The sequence below is a fragment of the Caretta caretta genome, chromosome 3 (assembly GCF_965140235.1).
Source record: "Caretta caretta isolate rCarCar2 chromosome 3, rCarCar1.hap1, whole genome shotgun sequence".
NCBI classification, from domain to species: domain Eukaryota; kingdom Metazoa; phylum Chordata; order Testudines; family Cheloniidae; genus Caretta; species Caretta caretta.
In genome coordinates this window covers 43,002,550-43,022,268 of record NC_134208.1, presented here as the reverse complement: position 1 = coordinate 43,022,268, position 19,719 = coordinate 43,002,550, and the positions used below count along the sequence as shown (strand labels likewise).

At 36.2% G+C, this 19,719-nt stretch overlaps 1 protein-coding gene across 2 annotated transcripts in view; it reads left to right on the top strand.

Moving 5' to 3' along the window:
- The window catches only part of CSMD1 (CUB and Sushi multiple domains 1), a 1,991,107-nt gene that overhangs the window by 1,678,748 nt on the left and 292,640 nt on the right, over window positions 1–19,719 (top strand). For both annotated transcript variants that reach the window (XM_048845330.2, XM_048845329.2), the window contains exons 31-33: window positions 10,416–10,532; window positions 11,877–11,990; window positions 14,340–14,435. In XM_048845330.2, the coding sequence (XP_048701287.2) occupies window positions 10,416–10,532; window positions 11,877–11,990; window positions 14,340–14,435 (327 nt within the window). The remainder of the gene's footprint in view (window positions 1–10,415; window positions 10,533–11,876; window positions 11,991–14,339; window positions 14,436–19,719) is intronic.

Below are 19,719 nucleotides of genomic sequence, written 5' to 3'. Positions count from 1 at the left end.
CAGGCCACTTGAAGACTGCTTTAGGTAACCACATATCTATTCTAGTCTGTTATGGTCAACTGAAAAATGAGATAAATGTGCAACTCAAATTGCCAAGAAGAATATTTTTTTAAAAATCATTTATTTAAAACAACAAGTTTAAAACATGTAAATTCCACTGCTGAAAAATGCTGTCCTCTCCCGGTTGTTGTTCTACACACTACCTTGCTGACAGTATCTCTTTTGGCAGCTCCACTTCAGGATTTTATCTTCACTCCTCTCCTCTCCCCCCTCTATATGTTCTCTGTAACCACATTTTAATCCATTGTTTCTTTGAACTTTATCTGTGTGAAGATAATGTGAAAGATTGGAGGTATGTCCGTGTCAAATTGTGAACTCCATTTGGTTTGGTGAACACCATTTTGATTGTAACTATCCCTGAAACTTTCACTTTGTAATGTAACCTTCATCTTGTGTTAAGATATCCAGGTCGTGTTGAAAACCAGTCAAATCCTCATAAGGTTACTCTACTCTGGACATCCTGCTCATGCTAGGGTGTGGGACATCTCAAAGAGGGCTAAAAATGGGAGAGTCATCAGTGGCCATTGATTTGGAACATCTCCCAGTGATGAAGCCAATCCTTTGAAGCAATGAACTCTCTACACACTATCCAACTGCAGCGGGGAGTTGGAGATTTGAATGGCAGAGATAACACAGAGACTGTTAGAGACTTTTTAAACCGGGGGCCATTTCATAGCCCCATGCAAGCAGGCTGGATGGAGATATGAGAAGGCAGGAGAGACTGCCCCAACTAAAGGATGCTGACCAGGGCTCTCAGGTGGGGTGAGATCTGACCTTGGGGTTCATTCAGGACTGTTCTTCTGTCCCCACCCACACTGATGTGTAACTCTGTTGTGCTTATTTTCTTGGAGTAAAGTTTTTGAGGTTAAGAAATCCTTTATTAAGCCTGGGTTTCAGAGTAGCAGCTGTGTTAGTCTGTATTCACAGAAAGAAAAGGAGTACTAGTGGCACCTTAGAGACTAACCAATTTATTTGAGCATAAGCTTTCGTGAGCTACAGCTCACTTAGTACTAGTGGCACCTTAGAGACTAACCAATTTATTTGAGCATAAGCTTTCGTGAGCTACAGCTCACTTCATCGGTGAAGTGAGCTGTAGCTCACAAAAGCTTATGCTCAAATAAATTGGTTAGTCTCTAAAGTGCCACTAGTACTCCTTTTCTTTTTATTAAGCCGGTGTTCCTGGCTTTACTACCACATTGTCTCTGGTATACTCTAAGCATCCGGGGGCATGGGAGAGCTGTGATACTGATTCCAGGACATAGGTGGCTAGACTGTGGGATCCCTGTGCCCAAGGAAGCGATCAGACATTGGGTCTGCATGTAGGAGTGTGCGTGAAAGATCCACAGCTAGGAATGGTGATTAGTCACCACCCAGACCCAAGGGGCTTAGAAGCATATGGGACTCAGCAGTTGGATACAATTGTAACAGACTGGATTCTGTTCAGAGAGCAGGACTGGGCCAGGTTGTGAAACCCAGATTATCCTCTTTACCCCATATCTATTTTAGGATAGATGGATTCTTTACCTCACTACAGCTCATACTATTATCGATGCATTGGGTATTTCATACCCTCATTACTTATAACTGCCTGTTCTGACTATTCTATTTTAAACTTTTCATAATGACACCTTTCTCAGATTCTCTGGGAAATTAGACATTTCAGTAACTAGAGGGGTTGGTTAGTTGAACTTCCCCATTCCTAACTTCTTAGGGCGTGTCTTCACTAGCAATGTTAAAGCGCCGCGGTAGCAGTGCTTTAACGTGGCTGTGTAGTCGTGGCACCAGCATTGGGAGAGAGCTCTCCCAGTGCTGTAAAAAAACCACGCCCATGAGGGGAACAGCTGCCAGCACTGTTGCACTGTCTACACTGCCACTGTACAGTGCTGAAACTTGCAGCGCCCAGGGGTGTGTGTGTGTGTGTGTGTGTGTTTCACACCCCTGAGCAAGAAAGTTGCAGCACTGTAAAGTAGCAATGTAGAAAAGGCCCAAGTCTTCTAAGACACCACTTCATAAATAATAGTTGGAATGATAGAGTCCCATTGTTCTTGTAAATAGGGTAGTATCAGGTTGTTTCAGTTAGGAAGAGAAATTGAGGAGGGAGACAGGTATTTCTTTAGTGCAATCATGTTTATTTACAAAGAATGTACATAAAATTCTGTTTCCCAGAACACAGTAGAAATCAAACAACAGGAGGCAGTTTCTTTAGAATTTAAGACTCTTTCTAGCCAGCAGTCTGTTCATAAAGTTCTCTTTCTTAGCTTTTTCTCAAGGCCACCACTCCAGTGCCTCGCTTGTTGTCTCCTGGCTTTCTGCATCTGTCTGCCCTTTTTTCTGGTTGTTTCTGACCCACACAGACAGAAAGTCATACATGCGGAGATGCAATCAAAGCAGTCCCTAGCCCCTGTGCTTGCATTCCCTCTGATCTTTGGGTGGTGGCTAATAAGGAATCAGCACCCAGAAATATGGTGCATGATTTTATATTTTACTTTGTATGAGTATCTCTAAAAACTGTCTGATTTTTTTATAGCAATGTTCCAAATATTGCCAAAAATTAATGATGATAATGTTTTGAGAACATTGTAGCAGCAAGAGAAGAGGTTGTTAGTAATTTTTAAAAAAATGTGATTCCCTAGGTGGGCATTACCGTACAGTAGATACGTTTCATTTTGAGAAATAAAATACTGGTGTCCCTTTATTTACTTAGGTTACATTATTCTGCTGGGTCTGATTCTGTCTGAGCATCTTCTATTCTCGTTGACTTCAGTGGGGATGCAGAGCACTGAGTACCACACTGAACTGTGCCTTATCGCTGTAAAGCTTCATTTTATCCAATTTTGGTTGAAAGACATCTTTATGTTTACACCTTATGAAATATCTTTACAAGTGTCCTTGATCACATCAGGAAACCTGTTTAGGATGATATAGGCAGCTAAATATTACTACAGACAAAGGTTTTCTGTCATTCTTCATTTCAAAGTATCCTTTAAAAGTCCAGCTATAACTTTAGAAGATGAGAAGTTTCAATGGTCCTAGCAAGTTTATGTGACTGAGGTGAAACTGAAATATCATACTGGCACAATACATATCACTATAGTTAAAATTATATAATAATTTCCATTATAACCTTCAATTTTGAGAAAGTTTTATGGGTGAATTAACAATCTTCCATTTTTAAAAGTTGAAAATGTCAGCTCTTGTGACGGTCCAGAATGTCACTTGTATACCTAGTTGAAAACAAATCAATTCAATAGTTCTGGAGTGGTTTGAATACTAAACCCCAAAATGTGCTTTTGTACCTTACAAAATAAAAATAGGATTTTAATAACATTTTGTAGCATGATGAATCTATTATATGAACCTATATGTACTTTGGCTTCTGAAAAAATATCCCATATAGACCATATCATGATTTATCAGTTCAGTGATCAGCAAATAAAACATGTCCTAAGTAGACCGTTCATTGTAGACTGTGGATTAAATAATAATTTCAATAATTATATGTTTAGAAGATAAGTCTTTAATGGCTTCATTAAGGGCTATTAAGTAAATAATGAGCTATAAAAATGACTACTTTGTACTATATCATATCAGAAAAGACCTAATGTCTGTTTTTAACTGTAATGCACATATATGTGTTTGATTCCCCCACCATTTTCCTTTTAAAATATTACCATACAAATAAATTAAACATGAATGAATGTACTTAATTAGCATCACAGACTTGCACAACAAATTACATTATTTTCAGTGATTCGCAGGATTCATTAGACCACAGTCCTCAACTTAGATCCATTCCTTCTGTCCTTGAAGCTTTAAAATACCTGTCTTAGTTTTAAAGTGCTTGCTTTGGACGGTGTTTTAAAAGAAACCCAGAACTTTAAATGTTTCACATGTGGCTGCAGGAAACTTGACAGTCAGGAATGAATCCGAAATGTGGGTTGAAATGAGTATGCTACTCTTACCAACCAGCCCACCTTTTCTGTAATCTTTCTAACTTGTATGGGGTAAATAGTCTCCGGCAATCAAGAGTGACAGGAGACCCCAAAGCAATCCAGAGTGTATTCTGGCCTCTCATCACATTCCAATGCAATAACATATTTTCATGACATGATATAATAAATTTGTCCAGTAAGACAAACCTGCAAGCCTACAGATTATGTATCTGGGAATTTGTAGGACCTATAATCCAAGTTCTGAATTCTGTAAAGAATGTTACATTAATGTTATCTTCCACTGCTCTCCCACCTCTGCCCTGACTAGCTCTCATCTTAAACTGACACTTGTCCAGCTTTAAATATCTGCTGCACTTCACAGTTGTAAGAGTTCCTGTCCTCTCCAGTCTCTCTCTGTCATACTCCATGACATACCTCCTGTAACTTTGTTTTTTGTGATATATGTATATCTATACACTACAAAGCTGTTCATTTTTACACAGTATATTCATTAGCACCAAGCAGAGTGGTATCAAACACATGGCTTGCAAACCCTAGCCAGCTTGTTTGATATATTTTTGTAATTTGCATGACAAGTTCAAATTTAGCAGAATCTAAGATTTAATTTTTTAAATAAGTGTCTGGCCTCTCATAGAGGAAACCTTGAAAATGTGAACCAAGTGTAAATAGTGCACTGATATCTTCTTGAATGTGAAGCGTTCATGAAACAATAATATGTACATTAGTTATTTTGAAGAAAGAGTTGAGTGATTCAATTATTCTGAAAAAAATGGGCTCCTGTAAGATTTTTTGTTTGTTCGTATTTATCGCTTGGTGGTTATATTAGCAATGACCTAGATGTGTGGTGCGCCTCTTAGTCTATTTTGATAGTAATCTTTGTGAAAACACAGAGATGGTTTTGTAATCTTAGACCTTCATTTTAGGTGTGAAAAGTAGAGGCCTGAAACTTATATTTCCCTCCATTTAAAATGGCATAATATTTTATCAATTATTACATTAATGACATAGGGATGCTATTATACCTGGATTGTTGTGCTGATGAAACTCTGTGTGTGTGTGTGAGGGAGAAAGAGAGAGAGAGAAAGAGAGAGAATGTTACGCTCACAGGAAAAAAACACCCAGCACTACGCAAATGGTTAAGTTCAGGTTGCATACATAGCCTCAATCCATCTTCTTTTTCATCTTCATTTATGATTTAGTACTTTAATTAAATGGCCAGACACTGTTTCTCCAATAATACAGTATACATCATATTATATGTATGTCTATGTGTTTCTAAGGTGTTATTATGGAAAAGCCTTTGCAATGCCATAATTAAGGCCTCGTTCTGTTATACATTTAAAGCAGACACTGAACCTCTGTTTTTTATGTGCCCCAAATTTTCAGTACGTAACCTGTAAATAAAATTGGAATTTTTAAAAAGTTTTAAGAAAATCTATTTTTCTGGTGCGTGCTGGAAAGATGAAGTAAAGGAAAGCAGAAAGATTGGAAGTGGAAATATGGGAGAAGTGCTTGAAAGTCAGTACTGGATATACTTTCCCTAAAAGGAAATACCTTTCATGCAGTTGTTTTTTATGTCTGTAAAATTTTGCCTGGGATATTTGGGTTCCAAAAGCTGCTGATGTGAGCTCAACCACACTAATTTCTCCCCACAACTTTTTCATATCAGTTTGATTTAAAATAGATATTGCAATAATGACAAGATTGCCATATACTCAGGGATCTGAGTGGACCAAAAGGGGATAGAATAATGGCACTTACATTGATTGCCTTAAAAATAGATTGAAGAGCATATTTCCACTGTGATTATGCTAAGGAGCTTCTTTAGCTCTCTGAAAGTAGGGTGGATTGGTTGAAATCACTGATTTTAATTATGATTTAAATTAGCAAGCATGAAATCTTGATTTAAATAATTGAGTTTATTTGTATTTCTACAAATACAAATGGTTTGTATTTCTACTTTTTGTATTTTCCTATAGAAAAGCTGAGTCTCATTAATTGGTTTAAGAATTAAAACATGTTGATTTACACCTAAATATAGCTTTCACACTAAAATTGGGGCTTCCTTTTGCTCACCAGGAGGATACGCTATATCTATACCCATTTATTTAAGCAGTTATATAGGTTAACTTGCACTTATTCAGGTTCTTAATTTTTACAGTTTTTATTATGTTGGAAATTGTTGAAGGATTTCTTACTTATTAGATTTTTTTTTTACTTGTGATTTGAATCAAGCTCTATTTGAATGGAAATTCAAATTAACAGCATTTAAAATTTGTTTGGTGTTGTGTTTTGTTTTCTTTAGGCTTTTTTAGTGACATAAAACTACCTTAAATATGCTGGATACATAAGAAAAAATGTATCAAAAAGTTTATCAAAACATATTTTTCATTTAAAACTGACTTATTAAACAGAACTGATTGTTTCTGGTCACCATTTCCCATCAAGATTTCAGAACTAGTAGCTACTTTTGCACCTAGTTTTTAATGCATAAATTGGAAATAATACAAATTTTAAAAACCTAGCTTTTCTGCATTTTCAATTCCCAGTTGGTCTCTTAACTTTCAGAGAACTACTCATGGTGAACTAGTTGAATAAACTGAAATGAAGAAAATATTATCTTTGCACCTGCAAAAGAGACTACTATGGTCAAAAATTGGTTTTATCACTACAACAAACTATGGTTACAGGTATTTAAACAGTTACTTCCACCAGTTCAGTGGTCTGACTTTCTTTAAAACTTCAGCAGCAAATATGTATTCTTTAATATTATTTTAATTTAATTTAAATGACTTTAATAGATAATAAAACTCTTAGAATTTAATATAGGTTGCAATAATTTCAAATTGGTTTATTTAAAATAATAAACCCATACTGAATGATCTAAAAACAGATTTAAATAAAAAGTCTATTTTTTTAAAATCTATTTTTATCCATCCTTTTTGAAAGCCAAAAGGAGTTTAAAAGTTTGATGTCTGAATTCAAGTCTTACTTCGCCATCTTTTGTCACAGTAGTTAAAACATTCAGTGGATCTCCAGCTAAATTTTGTCTCTACATTCAGATGTACACACATTTTGTCATACTCTCAACATCTTTAGTTTCATTCAGGATAAGCATCTTCAAAAAAGAGTAGTATCATTGCAAATGTATTCTCTAACTTAATATGGTTAATTACTGTTCTGTCCTTGCCATCCTTCACTATGATAATTATATATAATATGGATTATGTTGCAAAAAACCAGATAAAATATAACATTGCCTGAGTCATTGCATGTTTTGATACACAGATCAGGTAGGTGCAGTTTGCCTTCTTTGCTTAGATTTTTAAGAACCTTTGAACAAAATAATTTCTACATGCCTTTCTTGCAAGTACTTTCTGAGAGTCAAGTGGTCTATAGTTGAACTAATCTTTCTTTTTGAAATACTAAAGGTTGTTACTTTTTGCTATTGACTAGACAAGACTTTTTCCTTTCTACCTTAGAGGACTGACTTCCTTTACTAAAAGTTTGAAATTTATCTATTGAGAATAACTTTTTCTGCTCCTAATCTTTGACATGTTACTGTTTTGCCTAAATCAGTGATTTTCAACCTGTGGTCTTCAGACTCCTGGGTCTGTAGATGATGTCTAAGTGGCCTGTGAAAGGTGACAGTGAAAATACAGTTTCAGATCCCAGAAAAGGCATTTCATTATTCTGATCAATCAAAAGTCCTCCCACCTATAGGTCAAAACCTGGAAATGTTGTTACCATAGAAGCTCACAGTTTAGCACCTTTTCTCTTGCTGCATCAAATGCCACACCGAGCACATGCAACATTTATAGTTGAATTCTGTTCAGCAAGTTTTCAGTCTAAAACTTCTATGTTAGTGGACCGCAGAAAACAAGTTGAATTTCCAAAGGGGTCTGCACCTCCATTTGAAAGATTTTGGGGGTCTGCAAATGGAAAAAGGTTGAAAACCACTGTCCTATATATAAATACTGTATTGAAATTTAGGCTTTTACAGATTGTCTTTTCCTAACCCAGTCCCCTTTTCAGACAGATAAACTTTAACAAAAAAAATTTCCTTCAGCAGCCTTTTAGGATTAATAGGGACCACAAAGGTCATCTAATCTGCCCCTCCTGCCAAGATGGGAGATTTGTTGTATCTAAATTGTCCAGGAAAGATGGCTCTTCAGCCTCCATTTGAAAACCTCTAGTGAAGGAGTTTCTACAACCTCCTGAGGCACTCTTTACTCGTATGGCTTGCATTCCATCCCTTGGATCATCTTTGTCATTCGCCTCTGGATCCTTTCCAGTTTCTGTACATCCTTTCTATATATTGGTGACCAAAACTGGACACAGTACTCCAGCTGAGGCTTAACCAGTGCTGCGTAGAGCAGTACTATTACCTCCCGTGACTTGAATGCTATGCCTCTGTTAATGCAACCTAAAATTGTATTTGATTTTTTTGCATCAGCATTGCATTGCTAACTCATGTTGAGGTTGGATCCAGCACAACTCCCAGGCCCTTCTCAGCAGTGCTGCTGCCAAGCCAGTTTTCCCCCATTCTGTATTCATCCATTATTTCCATCTCCTCCTTTTCAACAGATTAAAGGACAGCCGCTTTGTACTGGTCAATCCCAAATGTCTCTTGTTGAGCACTGTGATTCACATTTCTCTGCCTCCTCCATACGTACAATATTATAGGAATGTCATTTCAGCATAGCTGATAGTTATGTGATTTGAACTATCTGTTATACAGTAGGCAGCTGGAGGCAAAAGGTCCCATTATTGGTGCCTGGGATGTAAGATTAGTAAACTTTAAAAAATCTGTGAACAGCACAAATATATAGTCACATAAAAAGAGATTTTGGAGCAATAGTCTGCAGAGTTTGCAATATTGGAACAAACATTTCCTAAGGCACCCAATTGCTGTTGTGGTCGCAGTGGCTGTGCATGCCCATAGCCTTCCGGGTCAGTAGTCATGTTCCTAAGAAAAAGTGTGGTGTTTTGTTTAAAGGACATTTTCAAGGTTTACATGCCAAGAAGTTTATCTTTTCATATAAAATGCCTTTTGAGGGTCTCTGGATACTGAAAACAATCACTCAGTACTCAAAAACTAAGAGCTGCAGCATTGTTAAAAGGTCATCTGTTGTGCAGAAGGAATTATAAACAACAAACACAAATATTCTTGAATTGCTTAGTTCCACAGAGTAAAAAATATTTTGTTCACATTATGCACTGCTGCCAGGAGCCCTACCAACCTTAGGAATCAAAACAATGTGACTATTTTGGATCTAATGTCAGACCCTTTAATTTAAATAAATCCTTCAAAGAAAATGTAATTGATGAGTTTCTGGCTATTACTGGTCCTTTGAAATTAGAGTGGCAAAATTCCAATGTCATGGTGACCTTTTAATCCTTGCAAAATCTCCATATTGTAGTATTTGTTAAATGTCATAAATAGCAATATACTGACTATCTAACTTATATACTATTAAAATGAAATGCTTTATCACTGTGCTATTGAGAAGATAAAATAATTGTTGTAAATGTATTTTGCATTTTATATACATTTAGGAGGTTTGATGTTTAAGTCTAAGATATCTGAACAGTTTTTTCATTTGATTATTTGGCTGAGGAGCTAAGAAAGAAGGTAGTGTTTGTGTTGGGCAGAGGATACGTCTGCAGTTGCATACAAAAATAAGGAAAAATGTATCAGTCTGATAATATCCACTTTCTGTATGTGTTGGCCATTTGTCCAGAATTACATACTCTCTCCTTTTCTGTCGTCTTGTTACTATTTTCTCCTGTCAATATAACTATGGCAGCCCACTTGCACAGGTTAACTGAAAGCAGGATTTGGCCCTGGGTTTTTACAGTATCTCTGGCCTGGTACACTAATGGATCCTTATATTCACTTTTCTAGGCCAAATTTAATTTCTGTAACTTTAAAGAATTTCTGTAAATAAATTATTCTTTTTTTTTATTTAGCGTTGATGAAAAACAGCAAAACAATTTTTGACTATAGCCTCTTTAATCTATGTTTGGAAAGCATCTTGCACACTATAGGTGCTGATGCAATCTAAATAATAAGTAGCAAGTCTTTGCTGAGATTTTAGTTAGATTAAACTTTGAAAACAAGCTTTTCAGTTTTGTTTTTATAGTTTCTCCCAATGTAATAATTTATTTCCACAGAATCGTACAATTAATGTAATTGTGTAAAACGCTAATATAATTTAATAGATGCTTTGATAAATATTGTTTCCTAACAAAGACTATTGTATCTGGTGCCATAGAAAAAAACAAAATTACCACAAATGTCACTTTACAGTTACTGAATTTTGCAGTTTCATGCTGGAACACCATAGACAGTAGCAGATGGAATTAAGGGATGATGCTTTTGTTTCTGTTCTGTTTCAGCTCCTTGTGGAGGCCAGTACACTGGATCAGATGGGGTGGTTTTATCACCAAATTATCCACATAATTATACTGCTGGGCAGACTTGTCACTATTCTATAACTGTACCTAAGGAATTTGGTAAGAGTTTGGTTTTACTGATTTATGGTTCACTAACTCCTTTGTTCTAAGGTTGATTTTATTTACTGTTTAGAAATAGTTCTAAGAAAAAATGAAACTTTGTTTCTCGTACAACAAGAAGGGACAACTTTTTGCAGTATTGCAAATTGTTTAGCGAGAACATACATACTTTTGATCCATAATAGATTCAAGGGTTTTCACCATCCCATCTGCCCCAGGGTCATCAACAGAATCCATCTAAGAATGGTCTATGTCTGTTATTCAAGAACATCATGAACTCTTTCATTGATTACATCATTCACCATCATGGCATAATCATTCATCCAGGGTTCATGCATACACAGTAAATCAGTAGGTAAGAAAAAACAATACATAATATAAATATAATACAAAAGCCAAAACTTTATCTAAGAGAGATCTCCAAAAAAGTTTATAAAATAATCAACAACTAAATTATCTGATTCTTGCAGTGTGTCAAAATAATTGTACAGTATCTCTAAAGCATGTGTGATTGGTGTTAGGACGTTTTCAGGTATGGCCTTCAGTAAAGCCAGTCCCACTACTGTGGGCACAGATAACAGGGAAGAAGATAGATGACTGCCACTTTACTTCTTACTTATCAAGTGTGGCTTGAAAAATTAGCCCTTCAATGAACTGGATTTAGAGCAATTTAGTATATTTAGTACATACTATATGCCACAAAATCTTTGCTGTAAGGATTCAGCAGCTTTACCACTAAGGAATTTGGAAGAGCTACTAACAGAAGCAATTACAGAATGGCAGGTTGAGATCTTAGGGAAGGTGTATCACACATAGTAATAATAATTTAATAATGTGCCCTTCCAAATCTAACCTTTTGACTCCATCATGTTTTCTCCTAAACAGCGATCTGTGTCAACACCCCTCTGTCTTTGATTGTGTAACCTGTGTTCAGTAAGCCTGTCCCCAGGCGGGCCAAGGGGGGAGGAGGCAAGTGGGACAATTTGCCCTAGGCCCCGCAGAATACTATAGTATTCAAATGGTAGCTGCAAAACTCAGTCCCTAATTTTTCAGCATGATGACAGCTTGCCTTTGGGGAAAGGATAATTAAATTTTTTAATTTAAAAATACAAAAATATAGAAAATCAAATTTAGGGTGTGCATTCCTGTTAATCACTAAATAAATGAAATTAGCTAATGGCTATACGATGAGTACCTGTTGATCTCTTTTATCAGAACAGAAAGTAAATTAAGATGCACTCCCTGCATGAAGTCTTACAAGAACCCAGCGAGGAATCATTTAATAAAGAGTATAAACAAAAATATACTGTACGTTTCATTTTATTTTCTCTTATTATTTTCCAGTTGTGTTTGGGCAATTTGCCTATTTCCAGACTGCTCTGAATGATGTGGCAGAGTTATTTGATGGAGAACACCCTCAGGCTAGACTTCTTAGTTCACTTTCTGGATCTCACTCAGGTAAAGAGAAAGCAAAAATAAATATAAACCACTTATGTGACTTAATACAGAAAGCATGGACTTCTGCACATTGTGGGTCTGCTTTTAAAAGTTAAGTAATTGTGAAGGGGATTAGGTGTTGGAACAAACTGTCAAGGGAAGTGGTGGATTCTCCATCTCTTGATGTCTTCATATTAAGACTGGATTTTTTTTTTTTTGGAAGATTTGGTTTAGACAAACACAGGTTATTGGGTGCAATGCAGGTGTCACTGGATTAAATTCTAGTGTGTATTATGAATGAGGTCAGACTAGATGATCTATCTAATGGTTTCTTCTGGTCTTAAAGTATGAATCTCTGCATTGCACACATAAATTCTGAGTGTCTAATTTATGCACACAAATTATTTATGTGTGTACAAAATCAATTATTTCTGCATTTACATGTCCAGTTAACAGTTGGTCAGGTATGCAGGCAGGTATCTGGAGTGAAATCCTGGCCTCATTGAAGACAAATCTTCCATTGACTTCAGTGGGATCAGGATTTTGTCCCTGATTTGCATGCCTGTGTTATATATTTGTACACCTAAAATGAAACATGCACAAAAATATGTTTGCACTTGCATGCACCTAATATTGAAAATCTGGCCTCACAGAGGCATATACACTGAACTTTACAAATATGAGTTTGGGATTTTTACAACACACCGTTTTCCATTCTCTTCAGTCTTGAACATGTGGCTTACTTTATTGTTTACTACTTATTAGAAAAAATATTATGTATCTGTTTTATAATTTAAAGAAAATTAATGTTTTAATGTTTGAAAAATGAAGACTATCTTTTTCCTTTGGTAAATCCATTCCATGTAGGTTGCAAAGGAAAAAGTTCCAGAATTCATTTTAACATTGTTTACAGTAGTTTAACAACAAAATATTGTTTGATTTTTAATTGTCAAGATAAAAGAGAGAATATTATCTAAACATCACATTTTGCTGTATCATACATATATACACAAAATGAAGACCAACATCTATATTTCCCCACAAGCCTTTAGAAAATGATTGAAGGGCAAAAAATGTGCAGTTTTTCCTTATTGTTCCATGACATCTTCAGAACAGATTTAATGTGCCAGGTTCATATGGCATTTGCACTGGTGTATATCTGGAAGATCTCCATTGAAGTCATTAGAGTTACAACAGTGTGTAGTTGATGTGAATGAGAGAAGCATCAGACCTATTGAGTCAGCTCATTTAAACCAGAGTAAATCAGCACCTCTCCATTCATTTCAGTAGTTTCTCTAGAGTTATGCTACTAAACAGTAAGCACACCATTGTCATAATTAAGAGTGGTAAACTGTGCATGTCAAAAGTGCAGAAATACAAAATCAAATACACAAATATACATATCAAATAGGAAGTTGGAAATCTGAATTTTGATATGCATTTAGCAAATGAGAAAAAAAACGAGTAAATATTTTAAGTTTCTTCATGACTTCTTAAATTTGCCTTCCAGGTTTGCAAAGCTTGCCTTGAGGAGAGTACATACAGAACATGCCAAGGGATGAGCTAACATTATTTTAAATTGAATTGCTTTTAGAAGATCTATTTAATAATATAATAAAAACAACTAGGAGTCCTTGTGGCACCTTAGAGACTAACACATTTATTTGGGCATAAGCTAAATTTCTTAGTCTCCAAGGTGCCACAAGGACTCCTCATTGTTTTTGTTGATACAGACTAACACGGCTACCCCTCTAAAACCTGTTAATAATATAATGTTACTCATGTGATATGTTAAATATTTCACAGAGACAGAGAAAGATTCACTGCAAAAAGAGAGTCAAGAACCTATTTTCTCTCATTTTAGTTTTTTGTTTTGTTTTAAAATTGTATATTCCATTTTTTTAGAGAGAGACCTTGGGCTTCTTTTGAAAGGCTTTTAATTGTTTAATGCATTTGGGAATGCAAGCTAAAGCTGTCAGTCACAGATAAACTCTGGCAAAAACTCTTCAAATGACACTGGCCCAAAAGGGTAACAGACTCCTAGGCAAGCAATTTATTACAGCTCTAATCCCAACAGCTGCAGTAAATATCAGAAAGTTTATACACAATATAATTGTACATCACAAAATGTTTCTGTTTGATGATTATTTCTGTATACTTCCAATGGCAAAGTTAATGTTGTTAAATATGATTAGCAGAATTTTTTATACTAAAACATGGAAGGAAAAAAAGAAGAAAATTGTACTATTGTCTATCAGTTTTTTTTAACAGGATATTTTATTAAAATCTAAAATTCTCTCATCTTTCCAGTCTTTATTTAATTTTTTTTCCATTCTCTCTCTTCCTTTTCTTTCCCTTCTTCATTTGTAGGAGAGACATTACCTTTGGCTTCATCCAATCAGATATTGATGCGGTTCAGTGCAAAGAGTGGGGCATCTGCCAGAGGTTTCCATTTTGTCTACCAAGGTAAATCTGTTGGTTTTTAGTTCATCCCCTTGATAGAATGTTGGCGGACGCAATGGTGCCAATCTCATCTACATGACTGGATTGGAATGTTTATTAGATCACAAGATGTTTATAGGATTCTTTTAGCTGGAATAATTTTGATATACAGTGTGGAACAGACTGTTCATGGACATAATGGGACAGATTTTCAGTTGGTTTAAACTGGTTTAAATTCCATTGACCTAACTGAGGGTCCGGTCTATTGTGGCACCTCTGTAGTGTTGAATAAATATGTTGTTGAAAAACTGCTCAGCAGCTGGTTATTTTTAACAAGTCAGAGATGTTCTCTCTCTCTCTCTCTCTCTCTCTCTCTGTTGTGTGTTTGGTGGTGCTATCATTTTACGTGTAAATGGTAAGCATGATAATCCACAAATTGGATGCAACTACAATTAACCTCATATTTGTATTGCCTGACAAGTAGACTTGAGTATTATTTCTGTGTTTATTTTGTATTCAGTAGTTGTATAGAGCCATTGTACTGGACAAGTGCGAATCAGAAATTTGGCTATGTCTCACATCTATCACTCTTTAGCTCCCGCATTTAAAATACAATCCTGTTACCCTCAATTAAGTGAAATTTCCATTAAAACTAGCTGGAATTTTTCCTGACTATGAACACGAGGATCAAATACTTAGTGCTTGTTATCTTATAACTGTTAGAAGTTCAGTGGTGAGCAAAGATTGTCAGAGATGTCTTATATTTGGATTGGAACTCTGTGTTTCCCGGGGCTTGTATACACTTAAAATGCTACAGCTGCTATGCCAACAGGAGGTGTTCTGTTGGTGTAGGTAACCATCTCCCCAGGAGGTGGTAACTAGATTGATGCTAGAATTCTTCCATCAACCTAACACCGTCTACACGGGAACTTAGGTCATCTTAACAATACCATTCAGGGGTGTGGATATTTTAAACCCCTAAGTTTAGTATATAGTACATAGTATTGATAATCTAATTTTCTAGTGTACACCAGGTCTAGACCTCTGTATTGCTGAAGATTGGAGGAGGCAGATTACAGACTTGTGTTAAAACCTGTATATCCTTTGGGAACAAATGAAAACAGACCACTTAGTGACATTTTGCCATCTCTTAATCAGAAATAGGCACTGGAAATGCACTTGGAGTTGCAATATTAAAAATATTTTTCTAAACTGAAATTTAATAAAAATCAATCCAAAACTAAGTTGTCAGGTTTCTTATAGAGTATCACTATTTCATTCTGAAAACTTCCATCTTCTGCTTGTATGCAATAATGCCACAGGAAATATACCATGTGGCTTTAGTATCACAAAAATCCCTGTTTAGTTACAGATAAAACTGTAATGTAGCTCCTTTTTTACCTGAGTAGTTGTCAAAGTCTGGAGCCCTGGGGATAGGCCATTTGGGAGTAGAAAGTGGTGATGGAGTCTGGTCTTTTCTTTGATGCAGTCTTGTTTATTTATAAGGAATGTGCAAAGTCTGGCTCTCCAAATGAAGGAGACACCAAAAACTGGGGATATGTTCTTTCCCTACAGCCCCAGACCTCCTTAGGCAGCAGTAGACTTAGAATCTTCCTTTAGACTTCTCGAGGATCGATCACTGTGCTTACAGGCTGGTGCTTGGCTTGCTTTCTTTCCCATTTTCTTGTCTGTTCCCCCTCAAGTTAGATTTTTGCCACACCCTCAGATAAACACATTTCCCTGGTCAGAACAATGTCTAGTGGAACCCTCTACACACGTGATGCTAGGTTCTGGGCAGACTCCATTGTGTTTTGTTTTAGGTGTAGCCCCTTTACTGTCTCTTACAACTTTCTTAAAGGAAGGGCTTGTTCACACATCATTTTCAATGAGATTTTAACCCATCTCATAACAATAGTGTAGAGCAGGGGTTCCCAAACTTGGTCTGCAGGTATGGCTGCTCGCATCTCCCAGTGGCCACAGTTCACCGTTCCTGGCCAATGGGAGCTGCAGGAAGCGGTGGCCCAGCTCGAGCCGCTTCCCGCAGCTCCCATTGGCCGGGAACAGTGAACCGTGACTACTGGGAACTGTGAGCAGCCGTACCTGTGGACGTTCAGGTAAACAAAGCATCTTGTGGCCCGCTAGGGGCTTATCCTGAATAAGTCATGAACCAAGTTTGGGGACCCCTGGTGTAGAGAGGTGTGAGGTAAGGTTTGGTAATGAGTCAGTGAAAAGTCAAAATTTATGAAATTCCCCATATTATGTTAATGTTGCCAATAAGTTGATTTTCACCTCTAATGACTTGGATTCAAATGTAGGGTTAGTCATAAGCAAAATAAGCATTATGAGCACAGTTTAATTCTTATTGAATATATTGATCTTTTTTTTTCTACATCAAAACACTGTTATAGCTTGGTATACAGCGATTTGCTGTAAGAGACCAGTTCACCTCAGGAGTATTTTAGAAGCTGGAGTTAGTAGGACTGCTAAAAATCAGAAGTGTGCAGGCAGAATGATTCCTTTTATGTGTAGAAATATTTCATTTCACCATGCTTGCACACAATAGTCTGGATGCAGCTAGTGCTGTCAGTCTTTCACTTCTATAAATTAAAAGAAGTCATTAAAATAGAAGTTTACCATGCACAAAAGGGGAAAAAAGGGAGGGGGGAAATCTATATAATTTTAAAGAAGGAGAGAATTGCTCTTTGATTTTACGTTGATTTCTTCATATCATCTATCCCCATCTGAATTGTAGCTTTCAATCTTTTTCGTGTGTGTGCTTTCCCAAATACCTTCTGTGTCTAATTATTTGTAGTCTGTGACAAGTTGTCTTTCAAAGAATTTAAAATGAACACAAAGCTTTCATTTGATTACGCATATGCATATATTTTACTGCAGAAGACTATGTCTCTAGGAATACCTTATGCTGTGCTTCATTTCGATCTATTATACTGAACTGCAGAATTAGTAGTAGTAGTAACTGAACAGAACTGATTTTGAGAAATAGGAAATGCTACCCTCAGCATCACAAAATGAATCAGTCATACTTGACTTATCTCAGGAGAATCCTGATTCTGGTTTTGTGTACCTTTTGATAAATGGATACATTAGGATCTCAAGTTAGTACAAATGTTGCTAGTGCAACATATTTGAGGCATTTAATTACATTTAATAAAGGTTACCTCAATTTTGTTTTTTTCCCTCTCTCTCTGAAATATGTGAATGCATTTCCAGCACTGCCTGCTTGCGAACATTATAAATACAATGGAGACACTGTAGCATCCACACTCTGAATGAACATACTAATCTGACCTGGAAAGTCAGTCATTTTATTTATCACTCTCTATTCCAGGCTGACCTTATTCCCTGTTCACTTTTCCACTGGGCTGATTTCAATTTTGTTTCACAGCAGTGTGAAGCATTTACTAAAAGATGGAAAATAATTACTATAGAGAATAGAATTTCTCTGTAATACAGTCTGAGAAGTCTAGCTTGCGTTATAGGCAAAAGCTAGAAGGAGGGCTGGAGGAAGAGAAGGTTATAGCCTGCAATATTTCAAATTCTGGTCCTAACAAGCAACAGATGAGGTTTGTGGCTTTGAATTCAGGTTTAATGGTTTTTGCAGTACCACTTTCTGAAAAACTTATTGTTCTCCATGTCTCATCTATCTCTTCTTCATTTCCTTTTCTCTGATAGCTACATTTCCCTATATTTCACAGAATAATTGTATATAATATTGGCCTGAATGAATGCCTAATCTATTGATCCTACTGTTGGCCTTCTAGAATATTAGGGTTAAGCCTGCTGAAATCTGCAGTTGGGAACAATCATACATAAAAAGATTGGGAATAGTCTAGTCTGATTTTTTTGTCACTGTCCTGTGCTTGCTTCCCTGCTTTGACATAAAGTTAGAAATTTCAGCAGAAAACATTTTATGTGGCTCAGTCTGTGACAGCATAGATCCTTCTTCCTCTGATATGCAGAATGAGGAGCAAGCCACCATACAGGATTTTAATATGTTCTTGTGCTGGCTCAAAGTACACACTTTAATTAATTGAGGAGTTAACATTATATTTCAAAAAGGTCCTTCAAGAAATTTAGCTGGTCTCATGCCTTTTTTTTTTTTTTGGTTCTTCTTGATCTCAGTAATGAAATAATGCAGAGTTTTCAAATTTCCCATATAGATAAAACTCACTGAAATATTGTACGATAGCTGTTTTAAATATTTTTGTTAGAATTAATATTCATTTTTTCCTGTTATTCTTCATGGTAAGGTTTCTTTTAGTGACAACATGAAGGGGGGAGGGAGGGCAGGGAGGGGAGAAAAAAATCAAATAAGTCTTCAAAAATTCAGTTTAATCTAAATAGGGACCACAAATACTAAAAACCATGATCATATGGTTATTGCATGGTGTTATTCTAAGGCAGAGTTAAGGCTATTTGGGTACTCCGACACTGCATCTCTATACCTTAACATGTTTTTGTTTTTTTGTTTTTTAAGTTTAACCTTTTTACTTTAATAACTGAGGGCTAGATTCTGATTCAGGGTGTAAGCCTGTGTAAGGGAGTAAGAGGAGGTAAGACTCTCCCTGTCCCTTCAAAGGCTACCTGGACCTCTGATCCAGGTATGTATGAATGAGCTCTTGGCTCCATACATCCTTCTACACACTGGCCATGGTCGATGAGCCTGGGTGTGAGCATAGGGTGAGACAGAGGGGTATAGTGATTTGCTTCTGCTGTAGGCCAGCAGTAAATTCATAAACTTGGAATTGGAAATAGGAGAAAATGGAGTAATCATGGCTAATAGATGTCTCTGAGTCATGACACCTCCTGGGAAGGCTACTAGAGTGGCACAGCTGACACATCTTGCTCTGCCAAAATCAAAATCTAGCCCTCAACCTTGATTACCTTTACTGTTTTAAAATTATTTTTTGCCATCCCATATGTTTGTTAGTATGAGGTTCCAGTGGAAATTGGTGGCCCAGGAGTACTTACTCTGTTATTTCATGAGACCTAGTTTGATACCTAGGTCTACTGTCTTGCTTTTGGAACTGATAGTTCTAGTGGATCTGCTGAAGAAACAGTAATGATAAAACAAAGTCCATGAATGTGAGTGCCACATACTGGTCTAACTCATATTCATCAGCAGAAAGGATAATTTAAGTAGAATTATTTTATTACAATACAAGACATAACTATGGTGGCACAAATGGTACTTCTATCATTTATTTTTCCTGTATATATTTTTGTATATTGTCTTAGTTTAGAAATGGCAGTTTCTGTTGCATATAATTATGTATTAATTATAAGA